This window comes from Onychostruthus taczanowskii, unplaced genomic scaffold (genome assembly GCF_017590055.1).
Source record: "Onychostruthus taczanowskii isolate IOZ18803 unplaced genomic scaffold, ASM1759005v1 scaffold15, whole genome shotgun sequence".
NCBI classification, from domain to species: domain Eukaryota; kingdom Metazoa; phylum Chordata; class Aves; order Passeriformes; family Passeridae; genus Onychostruthus; species Onychostruthus taczanowskii.
Genome location: NW_024498685.1, coordinates 4911075 through 4927610, shown reverse-complemented (window position 1 = coordinate 4927610; position 16536 = coordinate 4911075). Strand labels below are relative to the sequence as shown.

The following is a 16536-nucleotide window of genomic DNA, read 5'->3' as shown; positions in this document are numbered from 1 at the left end:
GCCATGAATTACTGGGAAAAGGGATTGGATCCATCATGGCTGGATCACATTTTATCACATTTAAAATGTTGAAAAATGCACACATAAAAAGTTGCATGTATCAGTAGCATTTATCTCCACTCACATTCTGTATCATCTATCTTAAGGTGTAAGCCCACTGGGTTAGGTGACTGCTGATACTGCTTCCCACTCCACATGGTGGGCACAAGTTCCTGCTTTATTGTAATTGGAAACAAAGGAAGAAATGTGGTAAAATGAGACAGAAAAAAAAAAAAGTAAATAAGAACTTAATAGATCTTAAACACTTCATGTTTATTGTACATTAAATAAAACAATTTCAGTTAAATTGAGAGACCAATGGGTTGGATTTAGGAAATCAAAACTTCTATAGGAAGATATGTTCAGCTTAAATGATCATTAATTACATATGCATTAGTTACATTATAGTAAAACCATATTCTGTTAAACAATTCTCAGGTGAATAAGATACATTATCAGAGGTATGTATTCCAAGGATCTTATTGCACATCTACTGGCTAATCCATGTACTTCCAGTCTGAGAAAGATATGCTTTGTACCACTGAGAACAGACTGACTGCCTCCTTATGCTTGTTACACAGCTTCCCCTCTTTCCTCATTAAAAAACAGAACACGATATCAAACAAAATAAAGCCGAACATTACAAAACGTGTGTTGTCTTCAGTTCATTTCATTTCAACCTCAAAGCAATCCATGCGTAATTCTTTCTTTTCAGTAAGAGCAGGTAGGGAAAACAAAAGGACAATTAAGGAAAAGAAAAAAAGTCATAAAATCCCCCACCGCACATGTTTTTCTGTCGTTGCAAGAACTAAAATGTTGTTATTCTGCTACCAGCTCCAGTGCAGTGGGAGGAAGCACTGTGGACGGACTCTCACTTCCCTTCAGTTTTGTCTGCCTGCACTTCACGCATATACGAGTCAATGATGTGCGGAGGCACTCCATCCATTAATAGCTTGAAGAATGAAAGCCCACCTACAAACAAGGAAAACAGGTAATCTTCAGGGTGAAGGTCCCTGGAGCAACAGCTTTGTACCTTTATTGTGTGGCATAAGTGACAAGTTTTAGTCAGTCCCTGTTACATACTTCGAGAAGTGGTAAAATTCAGCCCTGCTCAAAAGTCCAGTGTGACATCTACCCATTATTTAGTTGGTACTATACAGACCTTTCCTGTCCTCTTGTGCAGGGTGAATTTCATTTCTAGGGTATCATATATTCAGTCATTTATCTCACCACATGCAATAGTTTATGATAAGCTTCACTTCAAATAACTCTCGTGGCTTTCCATCGCGCTGGGTGGAGCATGGTCACAGATGGAAGTCAGTGCAGGGGGAACAATGTAGGAAACACTGACCAGGATGAGTTGTGGAAAACATGCAGAGATATTCAATTTATTCTAGTTTTGGGTCTTAAAATGGTTTCTAGGTATTTAGCAAAATATTTACCATGTTGCTTGAAAATGACAAGTGGGATGACGTCCATGAAAGAATCATATTTTAAAAGCCAGGATTTCAGATGCAGTCTCCAGAGGGAGAGATAATGAAAGCTGAAATTTTCATCTCTTGGGGAAGTCTGAGGAATCATTCTGGATTTTCTTTTAAATTCACTTAAAAATTTCACTTTTTGTTGGGACTATTCAGCCTGGGGAAGGGAAGGCTTCAGGGAGACCTCAGAGCACCTTCCAGTACCTAAAGGGAACTTACAAGAGAGCTGAAGAGGGACTTTTTACAAGGGCCTGTTGTGATAGGACAAGGGGTGGTGGCTTCAGACTGGAAAAGGGTGGGTGAAGTTTAGATACAGAGAAGACATTCTTCACTGTGAAAGTGGTGAGACCTTGGCACATGTTGCTCATAGTGGTTGTGGATGCCCCTTGCCACTGATACAAAAGCCATGGAAATTAAACACCAGTATTTCTGTTAGTTTCATTGAAATCAGATGATGTTTGGAAGAAACAGTGGGAGAAAGACAAATATTTTGCTAAAAACTTTAGAATCTGCCCTTTCTCCAGACAAAGGGTGTAAATTGCTTTAAGAAAGCTATATACCATTACTATTCCCTTTACAAATCTGCATGAATATTGTGTTCTGCAAGCTGCAAACCGCGCACTGATAGCTGCACTTACCTTCTGAGCTTTTTCTGGAACACACCAAAAGCTTTAAAGCAAAAGTACATTGCCAGGGTGAAGATAACACTCTCTGAATGCTTCAGCTAAATGCAATTGAGCTGATACTTACATACAACATTTATGCCGAGTACAGATTTTTAAGAACTTATAACCCTTATTAACACAAGGATTATTCAATTAAAATGCTATTAGTTACTAGTGATTATGAGACTGTGCTGTCTCATTTAACATCATCATTGTGGCAGAAGTGTTCGCCCCAGCCTTAGGTAGATGCACAATACAGACGAAAAAAAAAAAGCATGCTTTTTGGCATTCTTTCAGCTTTTTGGCATTCTTTCAGCTCATGGAGTGCAAGTTGAGCTACAGATCATTCATTTTTAAAAGAAGTTAACGCTGAAATAAATATTTTGTTTATGTAGAGGCATATTCCTACAAAAAATAACTTGCTGTAAATACATAGTGCTCTTTTTATTACTTGCATTTTATTCATGCTAATTAATCATGCTAAGTCATGCACTGTTAAATTCCATTGAAAAATAGGCACCATTAGAAGGTATGGGATGTACTACTAAGAATTACCGTAACAAACAATTACTAAAATCTGAATTTGTATGCCTTAAAACTGTCATGCTGCTAACTTATAAAGACATTTTCATTAAGTGACATAATGAAAATCATGCCATACTAGGCAGACATTGTATGACGTATAAACCGACATAAGCTTCATATGCAAGTACCATATGAAAGCTTACCTTAGATGACAATATACATTCAAAAATCCTTACTGTGTAACTAAGGGAGAGAGAGAAAGAGAAGTAACAATTTAATTGCAAGCACAAAAGTGGAGAGAAAATGTTGAGTGAAATTATTATTACAATTATATCAAAGTGATAATTTAATCCTTAGTCATGTAAAATATGTGGGAATAGAAGCACATGAAGAGTAAAAGGTAGGGATCCAGTTCCACTTCAAAATTATCATTAATATGTAAAAGCTAGATTAATAGGTACAAGTAACTATAAAAACCTCTAATTAGTCTCAAGTATAGATTGGAACCAAATTATATTTATGATAAAAGTTTCCAAATGTAGCTTCAAGGAAGCTAACCCATATATATATATATGTATGTACTATTTTCCACCAGGGGGAAAGAAAAAGGCACACACATAACACTGAAGCATATATATATATATGTTGAAACTCTGTAAGGCAAAATAATCAAGTACAGACTATTTACATACCTGTGCTCTATAGTATGTACTTTGTCATATATCTGTATTTACATTACTCAAGCATGCTATTTACTCTGTAGTAGCCCTTACCTTTATTTAAACATTTTGACTCTATAAAACACCCATATATATGTACACTTATCTATCTGTATGTCTATAAGAGCATGGAACTTTTTACCTATTGTAGCCTTTTAAGAAAAATACCCCAGTAGTTCAAAAGCTGTGGAAACATTATCCAGTCTGATCTCCTAATGTGTTTTAGGACTGAAATCATAAGTCTGGATGCATAATACATTGCAGACCAGTTTCTGGGCATCACTGTCATTTTAAAACTGCACTGTTAATATGCTGAATCTGGGCAAGAGTGCAAGGAAAGAGACATTTCTATAGAAAGAGTCAAATTTTCTGAACCCCAATGAACTTGAATGCAAAATAAGCTCTAGAAAAAATGAAGTAAATGAAGTAAAATTTTCTGCTTGTAAGTAATTGAATCAAGATTTCATCCTTAAAATTGGTAGGTTAAGTTCAGGCATGGATTATCATTCTGAGCACTAATTTGTAATCAAAGAGTAATGTGCTATAAAGAATGCCTTTTAAGTGCAGTAAATTACTTCATGATACTTCTGGTCTTTCAATAATTCTACAAACTAATTGAGAGCTGGTTTATTTGAAATGCGTATTTCTTTCTCCTGGCAAGATCTAAGTGTTGTGGTAAAATATATTCACAGTCATTAAATAAATTCTTTATAGATACATGTACTTTTATGAAATATGTCTGCAAACTTAGTAATTCTGATATTGTCATGATTGGATATTGTCTTGATTAATTTGGCCTTCTTTGCTCATGTGACATAGACAATGTATGCCATGAGACTCTAGCTAGTTTAATCTAATAAAGCAAAGAAATACACACTTAGCATGCAGAAAAGGCATTTGCATGTGGAAAGAGAGGGTGGGAATGAAATGGAATGTCCAGAGGAGTACGCGCATTGTAAACCTGATTATCCCCCGCCAAGCTGAGTGGTTCTCCTGGGTTAATTACTCCATGATAGATCACTGCAGAATTAGAATATTTATAGTGGTATTTATTTGCATGTGAAATTTTTCCCAGTTGATCTTAACACCTTTTAAAAATAAAATTTCTTATACAGCAATTTTGCTATCACCAACCTATTATTAGAGGGATCACCAATCTTTATTTCACTTCTGAAATAAAGTTCTCCAAAGCTGTTTTTTCCATGATAAAAGAAGCACAGCACCTTATCCAATTCTTTTCATCAACCTCAGTGAAGCTGATAAGGAATCAGTTTTTTAGTGCTTGTAATGGGAGATTTAGAGCCAAATTTAGGGATCTACTTCAACAAACTCAAAAGATATATACAGTATTTTTTGTAATCAGATTCAGCATGTTATTATCTTTCAATATAGATGAGAAAAAGTAATCTATTACATGACTTTTTTACACAAACACATTTACAAAAAAAAGCCACTAAATGTGTAATTGACTGAGTAGGTCATGTAACTGCCATGTTTAAATTCACTCAGCAAAACTTAAAACCAAAGAACAAAAGATTGTATGTCTGAAATAACATCAGTACATGAAAACCCTCTTATGAGGACAGAATAAGTTTTTATTATTTTAATTGTGCTTATATGTATCACTAAAATATTTTCAGGAAACAAGCATTACATTTAGCAACAACTAGGGGCGTTAAATTTATACCTAAAATAGTGTAAGAAAATGATTAAAATGTAGAAAATTGTAGCATACTGATAATATTCATAGCTAGAATATTCCAATATTATGCACACTCTGAAATCCTAGGCTGTTCAGATACTTTTGGGGCTGAGCATTTATATAGGCATGTAGGTAAATTTAAGTTCTGCAACATGTCAGAGATGGATGGCTAAAAGTAATTCTAGCCAGCATAAGGAAAACATATCTTGCTACAATAAATACTCTTGAATGGCATAGAGCTCTCTAGCATGACTTACTAGCAAGTCAAACCTACTATCTGTAGTAATAGCACTGTAGCTTGCAGGTTCACCAGATAAGCAGCAGAGCCTTGAGCCTGTTATTCGTATTCAGACAACATTAAATTCTATCTCATTATCTTACAAATCCAGACTTTGGTAGTGTGACTTGCTGGAATAAAGCTGAACTGGTTTAAAGCTGTACATATGGAAACACACACACACACACACACACACACACACACACACACACACACACACACAGCTATTCATTTCCTGTGAGTCAGAAATCCGCAGGTCTCTGCTCTGCATCAGCATGGTGAGCAGTCGTCTGGGGAGCCCTCCTAAATGAACAAACAGGCTGGGAAACTTAAGAGGATGATAAATCAACATGTAAGTCAATAGAAGAGAGAAATAAGGTGCAATGATGTCTTTGAACCCTGGCTGTTTAAGAGTAATTTGCTATATTTGCCTAGAGCAGATGCTGAGCCTGTCCTGGTTTGCTAAGCTTCAGCTGCTGTGTTCACTTAGCAACATAACTTGGCTTTTCAGTACAAAAAAAAAATAGACAAAGTAACCTTCTCAGGTGTTGAGGTCTTCTGTTATGCTGTGAAATAGAAAGTTTGCTTGTGATTAAAAAAAGCAATTTTACTTCCAGGATGAGGACATCACCTTTTAAAGACAGTATCTTAAAAATAAAAACTAAGAAATGCATTATTCATATTTTCATTACATTATTTAAGTGTTCAACTTAGCATAGACGAAACATTTATTGAAATATCTGCTTGCTAGCAAATCTGAGCTGTGGGACAAGATACATCAGAAAATACAGAAAATGGAAACTGAAATGCAAAATAAACACAATGCAATCTATAAAAATATTAAATGTGGTTTTCATTATAGACTAGCATGATGGCAGTAAGGTAATTAAAGCCATAATGATGTCATCTAAGTAACCTCTGAATTCCTTAATTAGACACTTCCTACCAGCTGTCTTTAGGCAGCTTTCCTTACTTATAACTTCAGAATAATTTTTTGAGAAACAGTTTATTCTGCAGTTGAAACTAAGCCTTTGGTAAGAATTAGTCCAGCTAAATATGACCATATATTTTCCTAGGAAGTAATTTTCTGAAAAATATGGTTCTGAGATTATTCACTAGTCATCCTGTCCAAGTCCTGTACATGGTATCCCAGTTAATTCTAAACCACCTGAAATTCATAAAAATTTTTCATTAATGGAAACAAAACAAAAGAAAGCAGACAGTATTATTCTGTCCTAACAGAGCTATTGATTTAATCCAGGAACATTGAACTCCCTTTTGCACTTGCCTTGCATCCTTTCAGCTCTGCAGACCGTGCTCAGGCAAAGAGGGTGTTTGCAATGTTTTAAAGCCCTTACCTCTTACTTCCAGTTTGCAGTCCACTTCTGCCTCTCCCAGCTCGTTGACTGCTCTGCAGGTGTAAGTGCCTCCATCGTAGGGGCTGGGTTTGCGGATCTCCAAGGTACACACACCTTGGTTGCTGAACATCCGGTACCTTGGGTCATTCATGATGAGCACTTTGTTTTTCATCCACGTTATTTTAGGCTGTGGTAAGGAAAAAAAAAAAAAAAACCAAAACAAAAAACCAACAAACAACAACAAAAAAAGAAAGCCCAAATGCACAAACCTGTGAACTGAAATATTTTATCCCCTATTTTGTGGTGTTCAGTTAAAGCTGAGTAATCAAGAAATGATAAAAAATAGATGAAGTAGTGATAGAAAGGAAACTGTAAATCTTAACTCAAAGATAAGCATTGGCTGCATCATCTAGTTTTTAGCACTTTTTTTCAGTGCAGCTCTTATCACCTAATTAAAGTCATTAGTACAAGCCTGTTATCAATACAAGAACTGTGTAATGATAGCAAACATCTGATGATTAGCTTTTGACATCCAATTACTCTAAGTCAATAGGAAAAATATATTTTTCCACAGTAATTTGCACAGTCAGAGACTGTGAAGGTGAAGGGTGAACAGCACACTGGATTTCTCATTTTACTAGGCCAGTTCAGTTTCTCACACCAGAAAAAAAGATCTCAAAAAGACACAATTCAAAAGAAAGTGCATGACACATCGTGCAGTGGGGCTGAGAAACAACGTGACACCCAGAACATTCCTGCAATGTGCTTACTTAGAGAATAATTAGCTCTTTATAGAATATTTATGGCTTTTAGTAACAAGTTTTACTAATATATTAACTGTACAGTTCTTGTCAGGGAGAGTCCCAGCAGAGCCCAGCCTTTTTCTGAGGTTCTGCCCCTTCACTGAGTTATCTGTGCATTAACTATTGTAGCACAGGTAAGCAGCTCCTTTATTTTTGTATTCTTTAGAACCCACACCTGTCTGTTTGCCTTCAGCATGGTTCACGAGTTAAATGGTAAAAGTTGCATGTAATTTTCATAGTCAGGTTAAACTCTGGTGTTTTAAGCCCTGCTGTCAGAGCTGTGCTGTACCTTGGGGTTGCCCCGGACGCTGCAGTTCAGGGTGGCATTGTAACCAGCCACAGCAAACGTGTTCACCAGGGGCTGAGTGAACAGCGGCCGCTCGCTGAAGTCAAAGTCATCGTAAACTGGGTATTTGTAGACTTTACCTGTGAAGGAAAAATTAAACATTTATAAAAAGAGCGTTAGCAGGTAGCTAAACACCCAAGCACATTAAATGGCTACAGAGAGTCAGTTGTGATCTGCACTGCTTTAGGTACCAAGGTGACTCCAGTAGCTGCACTTGCAGGGGAGGCTGGAGGTGGGTCTGCACAGTGACTATAGCCCCTGATCATGCTATGGCATTGATGTCTGAGAGATTCTCTTTGTTTCCTGTGCAGGTGGTACACAAAACAATACAGGTTCTTTCCGTGTCTGCGCCTGCATGCCCTGCATGCTACAGAGCAGGCTGGATCCTGACCCGTGTACTGCAGGACGCCTGTCTTTGGCAAGCCTTGTTCACTCTGCTGCCAATTATTTTTTACAGTTTGTTCTGATTATAAACCGTCCCTGTGTCTGAAAATCCATTTTTCTTTCTGCTTCAAACAGTGCACTGACAATACAGATACCTGAATGGATGCAGTTTCTGAACAAGGAAAACATGGTAGTAAAATGTATTTTCTCACTGCCAGTTTATCTCCACTCTGCAATGGATATTACCACCAACAAATCCTCTTGAGCCACACATTGAGCTGGCATTTAAAGTGGCTGGACAGACAGACATCTATTCCTCTGCACAGGTGTCATTATGCAGCTTTGCTTCATAAGCTGATCCAAGCTCTCCTACTGACTTCTGTTCAGCTTAGGCCTGATACTTGCTCTCATGAGAAGGGCAAGTAAGCAGTGCTGAAAAGGAATTCCTAGAGCCATTCTCTTGTTCACGACTCCAGAGTCTTTCAGCCTGGCTGTGTGGGTTGTGCAGGTTGTCTGTCCTCTGCATCATGGCAGTCATGTATTCCTTCCTTTCAGGCAAAATGCTTTGATTTTCGTCCTGTAAGCTATTTGTTTTTAGAATTTCCTTTCCGTAGGAAAGTTTTGTGGTTTTTAAGTTTACAGTGCCATTTCCAATTGACATCTTCTGAAATGTCAGGATTTTTGACTGCAGAACCAGATTTTGCCTAACCCCGCCTTCAAGAGATGTGAAGCAGGGGCTATGCTTTTCTGTTGCATCCTGCCTGAAGTGGAGGAAGTGCCTACACAGCTGATGCCAAGTCTCCAGAGGAGGGCAGTGACCCACTGCTTCTAAGAGAGCAGCTGCTTTACTCCTCTCCAGCTCTTGTCAATGTATATGTGCCAGTGGTGATGTGAGTCTGAGATCCAAGACCATAGAAAATGTCAGAACATGGGAGAAATGTCCCACTCCTGATTAAAAGCAGTGACTATGAGCTATGTCTGAAGAGGTCTGAATAGGAAATACCCTTGCTGTTGGACCTGGCCTTGGGGCTGGGAGTGCCTCTGAATGCTTTAGAGGTACGGCCTTCACCCCTAGCCACCTTCCAGCCTCTGAGCACCCCCCTCCCCCTTGATGAAGCATGGGTAATTAACTAACCATCCTTTGCAATCAGAGCACTCTCTTTGGTCATGGTTGCATCCTCGCTGAGGCCGCACATGTTCTCAGCAAAGACCCTGAAGTAGTACTCGTTGCCTATGACCAGCTCGTTGATGGTGGCGCTGGTGCGGTGGTAGTGCTCGATCACGGTGAACCACTCCTGAAAGGCACAGACACACAGGGTGAGCTCTCCCCAGCACCATGCAGCGCCCAGACATCCACTGGAAGGATCATTGAGCTTCTTGGGAGCGGGTTCTTCCTTGAAGAGAATGCAGCTAACAATAATTAGTAGTGAAATGAGTGATGGTGGCAGTGCAGCGGAGCTCTGCTGAGCAGCGAAGGCCGAATGGAAGGTGAACCCTACTGAATGGTTACACTGGCACCTGGAAGGGTTCATTTTAGGAACTGCAGTCTTACAAAGGTTGTGTTGTGTGAGCAAGGCAGGCTCCCTCATTCCTAATCCACACTGCTGACAGAGTAAGTACAGTTGCAGATAACAAAACTGCATTCCAGTGGGGAAGGCAGCCGCATGTGCTGTTCTGCAGTAATATGCACTCACAAGAGGCCACTGCACTAATCTGCCCTCTCTATCACAGGCTGAGTGCTCATGAGAAATGTACTTCTGTGCTTGTGGTCCTCTGATATGTAAAGGCCAAGATGGACAAGTGGGTTTTAGTGCTTTAGTCTTGCAGCAGTAACAGGACGTGTGAATTGTGTCCTATTACACAATACCTGAACAACAATTTAATGCTAAAAATGCAATTAATATGAAGTGCAATATGACCACAGCAATGTTTTTGCTTTTCTTTACTCTGCCCTAAATAGTTTTCTTACTTTTCTAAAGATGAACTTGTGCTGAGTTCCCTGTACCACAGTTTGCATTCATATTTGGTCAACTTTAAGAGCCAAAGTTCCTTTGGGAAAACAGTTTTTTGTAGACCAGCTGTGCCAGAATTGCAAAATGCACCACCACAGATCCGGTGAGGAAAGTGACCTGAATGATCCATTTCACACTGAACCCTAGGTGCTGCTTGCTGTTGTTACTTTCTCCTTATTACAGTAATACAGAGGGGACATTGTTCTGGTCACTGTACCAGAGACCATATCTTCTTGCAGTCTCAAGAGAAGGAGAAAAGGAAAAAAAAAAAAAAAAAAAAAATTGGATGGGAAGGAAAATAGTGGCATTGGAAGAAGGAAGAATGAATTGATCAGACCATGATGGAGATCAACATGTTAATGTGGGAGATAGGAGAGGGCAGCAAAAGATTTTCTTGGAGAAGGCAGCTCTCTAAATATTGCCCTAGATTTCCAGTGTTTAAATTTGCAGTAAATGTTAAACCTGAGAATCTGACTACTGTCTTAAGAAAGAGAGTACTTTTGTTAGTACAGTTTAAATTTTTTTTTGTTACAATTTATGTTAGTTTATTGAAAATAATAAATATTTCTGTATTGGACTTTTCATCTGTAAATCTCAGAGTGGTTACACAAGTACCTGTGTACTGCTGTGCCATGGGTAGCAAGGAGTGGCAATGACGTACACAGTGTGACATTGGAGGTTTGAAAACAGCAGCAATGGAACACTTTTGTTCTGGTAGCAGCCTACTGAATTCAGAATTAATATTTTAAGGTTTTATTTTCTCTCCTGAGGTAAAGGAAAAATGCAGAATTACTTCTCTCAAATCCACCTATCCTTCCCATTTTTAGTCCTCCTCTTTGGAATATTTCCAATTCTAGGCTTAGTGAAGAAAAGATTTTTAGAGGGTCCTGTAGAGATTTTTCAAATGCTGATAAATCAGTGCTTTGTTCACCTACATCCTTTTAAGCATGCAAAGCTTTTTGTTTTTAAAAGAGAGAATTCATGAGTACATCCAGCTTTTAAACATCTTATTACTTACCATACTCTTCTTATCTGCTTTTTGAATAGTGTACCCAGTAATGGCAGCATTGCCATCATCTTTTGGTGGCTTCCATGATAAATTCACATTCTCTCCCCAGACATCCTCAATAGTCACAACCTCTGGTGGGCCTGGGCGATCTGCAACAAAAATATGATATATGCTATTGTTTGCTTTCACTTTTTCCCACACACATCTTCCAATTAGTTTGATTTCTCTCTCTTTCTTACAAAAAAAAAAAAAAAAAGTCAGAAGAAAGATGTGGTTACAAAATAAAATTCTCCAAAGTGAAGGCGTTTTAGAATTACAATAAATTTAATAAAATTGTGCTGCCAGTTTTGCCTATTATGTAAAGGAATGGATGATAAAAATGAAAAATAAATGTGTTTTCTTTTCTGTCTTTCCTACTTTTCCTACTTTCAGCATTTATGATTTCTTCCAACTGCATTTGTGACGAACTTACTATGAATTTGCTACCATTACTGTCTATGGGTACCACTCAACAGGAGAAATCTTGCATCCTGGATAGACAAGAACCTGAGGGGCTTAACAGAGAAAAAAAGAGACTGACACATTCCAACAACACTATGGTGTATGGACATTTCCTGAGAGACCCCAAATGTACAGCCAAGTAACTGAACATGGAGAGATATCACTGCCAAGAAAAATGTCAGTATTCCCATTTTCCTGTAGCCTTGGAAGAGCTGGATTTATTTCTGTTTCTCCAAACATACCAACGATCTGAATATCTATCGTGGCTTTGTCCACCAGGTTCTCCACCTCCACTTTCATGTCGTACTCGCCGGAGTGGCCCCGCTCTGCCTTCCGGATGAAGATGATGGTGTCCTGCTCCGTGTTGCGGATGTTGATGTCGTTCTTGTCGATCGGAGAACCGTTCTTCTCCCATGATACTTTTGCCCTTGGTTTTCCCTGCAAGGAGCCAGGAAACAATTTTTGTATGATTTTTTTGGAGATAAAAGGGAAGAGAAGCAAACAGGTTTAATTACCATTTTTCCCAAACAGGGAACAGGTTACAGTATAAAAATGTATTCTATTCCCATCCTCAAGAGCTGCTGAAACCAGGAGGGGCATTGTTTTTTTTCCTTATCTCCTGTTAATGGGCTCATCAATGCCTTGCCACTTGACTCAGAGATAACTCCCTTTGGGAGCCATTTCTATTTAATGGGCAATCAAGGACCCCCTGCATGACTCATAGAATGATATCAGCCCATTGTGAGATGCTCTGCCCAGGGGGGAGGAGTTAAGCATCCCCATCTGGATATAATCTGGGTTTTGGGACAGAGCAGTCAGTCTTTCCACTGGATTCCCAGAGGAATAGCTGTCTTTCCCACTGGATCTTCAGAGGACAACTACACCCTTTCTACAGGATCCCTGCTCCAACAGAACCACACCTGCCCCTCCAGGAGGACTGCAGCCACAATTCCAACTGGACTGCTACCAGCACCCTGACCAACGGGGTGTCAGATTGTGTTCTGACCAACAGGATGTCAGGTTGTATTCTGACTAACAGGGTGTTAGGTTGTATTCTGACTTTGTCAGTCATTTTTATTTTGTATTATTGCATGTATTTTGGTTTTCTTTTCCCTTTTCATAATAAATTGTATTTCTGACTTGGAGTCTCACTAGTTTTGCTTTCAAACCAGAACAGGAAGTAAAAACTGTTCTGAAAGAAAGAGAATTATTTTAAAAATTATACACCATTTAGAGATGCAATCATACCAATTCACCTAAAATATAACTTTCTTTCCTTTTTTTTTTTTTCTTTTTCCTCAGGAGACTGAAAATATTTGCATTTTTTCACTATATTGGATGATTATCTCACTGGCTAAATTGAAAAATAATTTCCAATTTTCTGAAAGAAAAGGGAGAAAAAAATAACCCACAGAAAATATAGAAAAAAGTATTTCATTCTCTGGAAATGTTTAACATTCTCTACATTGCCAGTGAAAGAGGAAAGTAATAGATTCAACATCCAAGGATTCTAAACTCTCTTCTTTCATTACAAAGGAAGTTGTAATAGCTGCTAGGAAGGCTGGATTGATCTCTTTTTGTGCCATTTTCTGTGTGGCTAAGTGCCCAATATAGGTACTTAAATTAGAATGAATTTCACCTGCTTTGCTGTGGGATTTGCCTTCCACAGGCAAACAGTTTGCAGATGCTGTCTGAAAAGGGTAATCTCACACCATTTTGATCACCTTATCTTAGAGAATAACCATAAAATATTCCTTTAATTTCTCAAGAGAAATATATCTTGCAGTGTATGGCTGATCAAGCTTTTATGAAGCTTTTAACATGCTCTGTGAAGGTGAGTTATGCCCATCCAGTATCTTAAAATGTGCAGACATGAAACAGAAATGAATTCTGCCATAATTCTTTTGTTCAGAAGAAGGGCCATGCAAGGAGAGAGGCTGGTGCTGTTTAAAAGATTTAGGAATGAAGGTTAACACTTGCTGTGGGAAAACATGCTACATATTTTAGAAATAGTCATATTACAGTTCTGATCTCAAGGATTTAACATCTGCAGTCTGCCTGCTCTTCCCCTCACTTTTCCTCTCTCATGACAAGGAAGTTATTAAATATGTTCCACTCTTGATACCCATATTTAACTGCTTCCAGTGCAATCCCTTTGCATTGTGTAATTGTCTTATGTGCAATGTCTACTGTGAATATTTGTAAGTGTCCTTTGGATGACAGATGACCAATCAGTGTGTCTGAGTGAGTTACCCAATTCATTACTTGGCTGAACATAATTTGTTTGAGATGTTGAACCAAAAACTCTCAGGCACCTCTGTACTTGAGAGTACTTCCACATGTGCTTCAGTTAGCTGACTAGCCAAAGTTACTGAGAAATCAGTTAAAAAACAGAAGTAACAAAAAAAAAAAAAAAAAAGGGGGGAAAAAAAAAGGTAAAAATAATTTTTCTGTCAGTATTTTTACTTCTTACCTGGAAAGGAATAACAAGATTCACAGTTTCTCCAACTCTTCGAGTATAGGTTTGTTTTAAGTGTCTTGGTAGACGAATCTTTGGAGGTTCTGAACAAAACAAAAGCTTGTGTTAAGCACTTATCTTCCCTTCTAACTGAGGCAGCACTGGTGTGCATCAGTATAAAAAGGAGAGAGTGTGGTCTAAAATTCCCAGAAGTGACTAATAAGTGAGGTGTCTGAAATTTCTTGGTCCCCCAGTGTTGCATTCAGGACACCATCAGCTTTTATAACTCCATCAGCTTCTATAACACCAAATGCTACAATGGTAGGACTAGGTGGAAAGCTTAGAGGAACTTTAAAAAAGTACCGTCAGGATCAAGTTCTGCAGAAAATTGCCCTGAAAAACTGAGAAATAAAGGCTCAGAAATGAAACAAAATTATGAATTATTCAATGATGGTTTCATGATTTCTAGCCACCACACAATGGCTTTGTAAGGCCATATCATCAGTTAACAATAACAAGTAAATATTAGCCTTAAGAACCCCCAGGTATTAGTATGGAAAGAGGATGTATTTGTGGGTAAGTGTAGGCAGCAGGATCTTACCTATCACTTCCTTGACTAAAATAGGCTGTGGGTGGTACTTGGGCTCACTTTCTCCAGCAGCATTCACAGCTTTTACTCTCACAAGGATTTTCGAGCCAGTTGGAAGGCCATTGATGGTAAACTTTGTTTTGTCTGTCAGCTCTGGGTTAGCCACGATCCATTCATCAGCTGGTTTAGGGAAGTGAGGGGAGGAGGACAAATCCAAAGAACAGAGAATTATAAATACATCCACAGCATGGACAAGGAAAATTACAGAACAGTAATAGATTTGTTAGATTCTAATGAATAATTCTATTTTGTTTTTCTAATTATGCTCTAACACAATGTATGTTCATTTTCATACGTAGGTAGAATGTTTCAAACCCTAAAGACTTTCTGCTGATTATGTATTTGTATATTTTATATTTATATATACTTATATAATTATATGAATGTTATTAGAATATCTCTATAATTTAAGTGTACCAGAGATAAAAATGGTTAGATTTTTAAATTCAGCTAGAATAAAACAAGGGGGACAAAGAACATATTTGCAAAAGCACTGATCATTGCTTTAACAGCTTCCTTGAAGAGAAATGGGTTTTGCAATTAATTTCAGCCAGAACTGAGTACCCTTGAAAGTATAACTGAGAAACAAAAGAAGCACAGAATGTTTACATTGCAGTGAAATGCCATCTCTCCTCATGCCTTTAAAAAAAGGAAGGCTGTGTCAGAATTATTCACATAATTACAGCATTCTCGGATTTTTAATCCTACCCCCAGGTGGTCGCACGAAATTCATGGAGTGATCATAAGAGTACATTCTTTCAAACAGCTTCCATTACAAACCATCCTTTCTTATCCTTCCAGCACAGACTGCCCTAACACTGCTGGCACCTGAGCACAGGAGGTTTATGAACTAGCAAACAGGGTCAATACTTCCCACATCATGTAAAGCCAGCACTATGAAGTGGGCACAGAAGACAGAGAACTGTTATGAATGGAGAGCCCTGCAGAACTAGAGCGTAGTGCTGTGGCACATTTTCATAACTGAGTCTTGCTTTTAGGAATTAAGTTTTCCTTCAAGCAGAAAAGGATTTCAATCCATGTCTGTTTCCCAAGCATCTCCCCCTCCCCTTACACCTATACTACAGAAAATTCCATAGTTCCACTGTTGCCCCTAGAATTCACTGTTAGGAATTTATCTTTACTTTTATGAAGAGAGTTTTTCTTTCATTAAAGAAGACTTATATCCTTTGTGGAATACTGTACCTTCCAGGTTAAAAGGTGGCTCCCCCAATTCCTCAGACAGATCTGTCGATATACCTTGAGAGAATCCATCTTTAAAATTAATCAGAGACACCCACTTTCACACAGATGGAGCATTTTGTCAGTGGTTAGCAATTCCTGTTAGTAAGTATGCAAAGATAGATGCTGGGCTTTACAGATTTAGAGAACCCATATTTAGGGAGACTGCGGGGAGAAAAGAGATGGAAAGAGGGCATCTAGATCACAGAACAATTATATGTGATGCCCACAGGAAAGATAGAGGATGAAAGAAGAGAAGGATATAAAGTTCTATGAGTTTTTTGGGCCCAGAGTAGCCCTAGAAATATGAAAAGAAAGAGACGAAAGGAACACTTGGAAGAGAGAAATGAAACAAAATGATGATGAGAG

At 38.3% G+C, this 16536-nt stretch overlaps 1 protein-coding gene across 3 annotated transcripts in view; it reads right to left on the bottom strand.

Moving 5' to 3' along the window:
- Nucleotides 1-297: 297 nt before the first annotated feature.
- Nucleotides 298-16536, bottom strand: part of MYBPC1 (myosin binding protein C1) — a 70722-nt gene continuing 54483 nt past the window's right edge. For 2 of the 3 annotated variants that reach the window (XM_041398739.1, XM_041398740.1), the window contains 9 exons: nucleotides 14881-15048; nucleotides 14295-14383; nucleotides 12064-12259; nucleotides 11330-11469; nucleotides 9435-9594; nucleotides 7859-7995; nucleotides 6767-6953; nucleotides 2914-2953; nucleotides 298-1011 (listed from right to left, as the gene is read on the bottom strand). In XM_041398739.1, the coding sequence (XP_041254673.1) occupies nucleotides 2943-2953; nucleotides 6767-6953; nucleotides 7859-7995; nucleotides 9435-9594; nucleotides 11330-11469; nucleotides 12064-12259; nucleotides 14295-14383; nucleotides 14881-15048 (1088 nt within the window). In that variant the 3' untranslated portion in view covers nucleotides 298-1011; nucleotides 2914-2942. The remainder of the gene's footprint in view (nucleotides 1012-2913; nucleotides 2954-6766; nucleotides 6954-7858; nucleotides 7996-9434; nucleotides 9595-11329; nucleotides 11470-12063; nucleotides 12260-14294; nucleotides 14384-14880; nucleotides 15049-16536) is intronic. The other variant, XM_041398741.1, reaches the window with a different exon arrangement.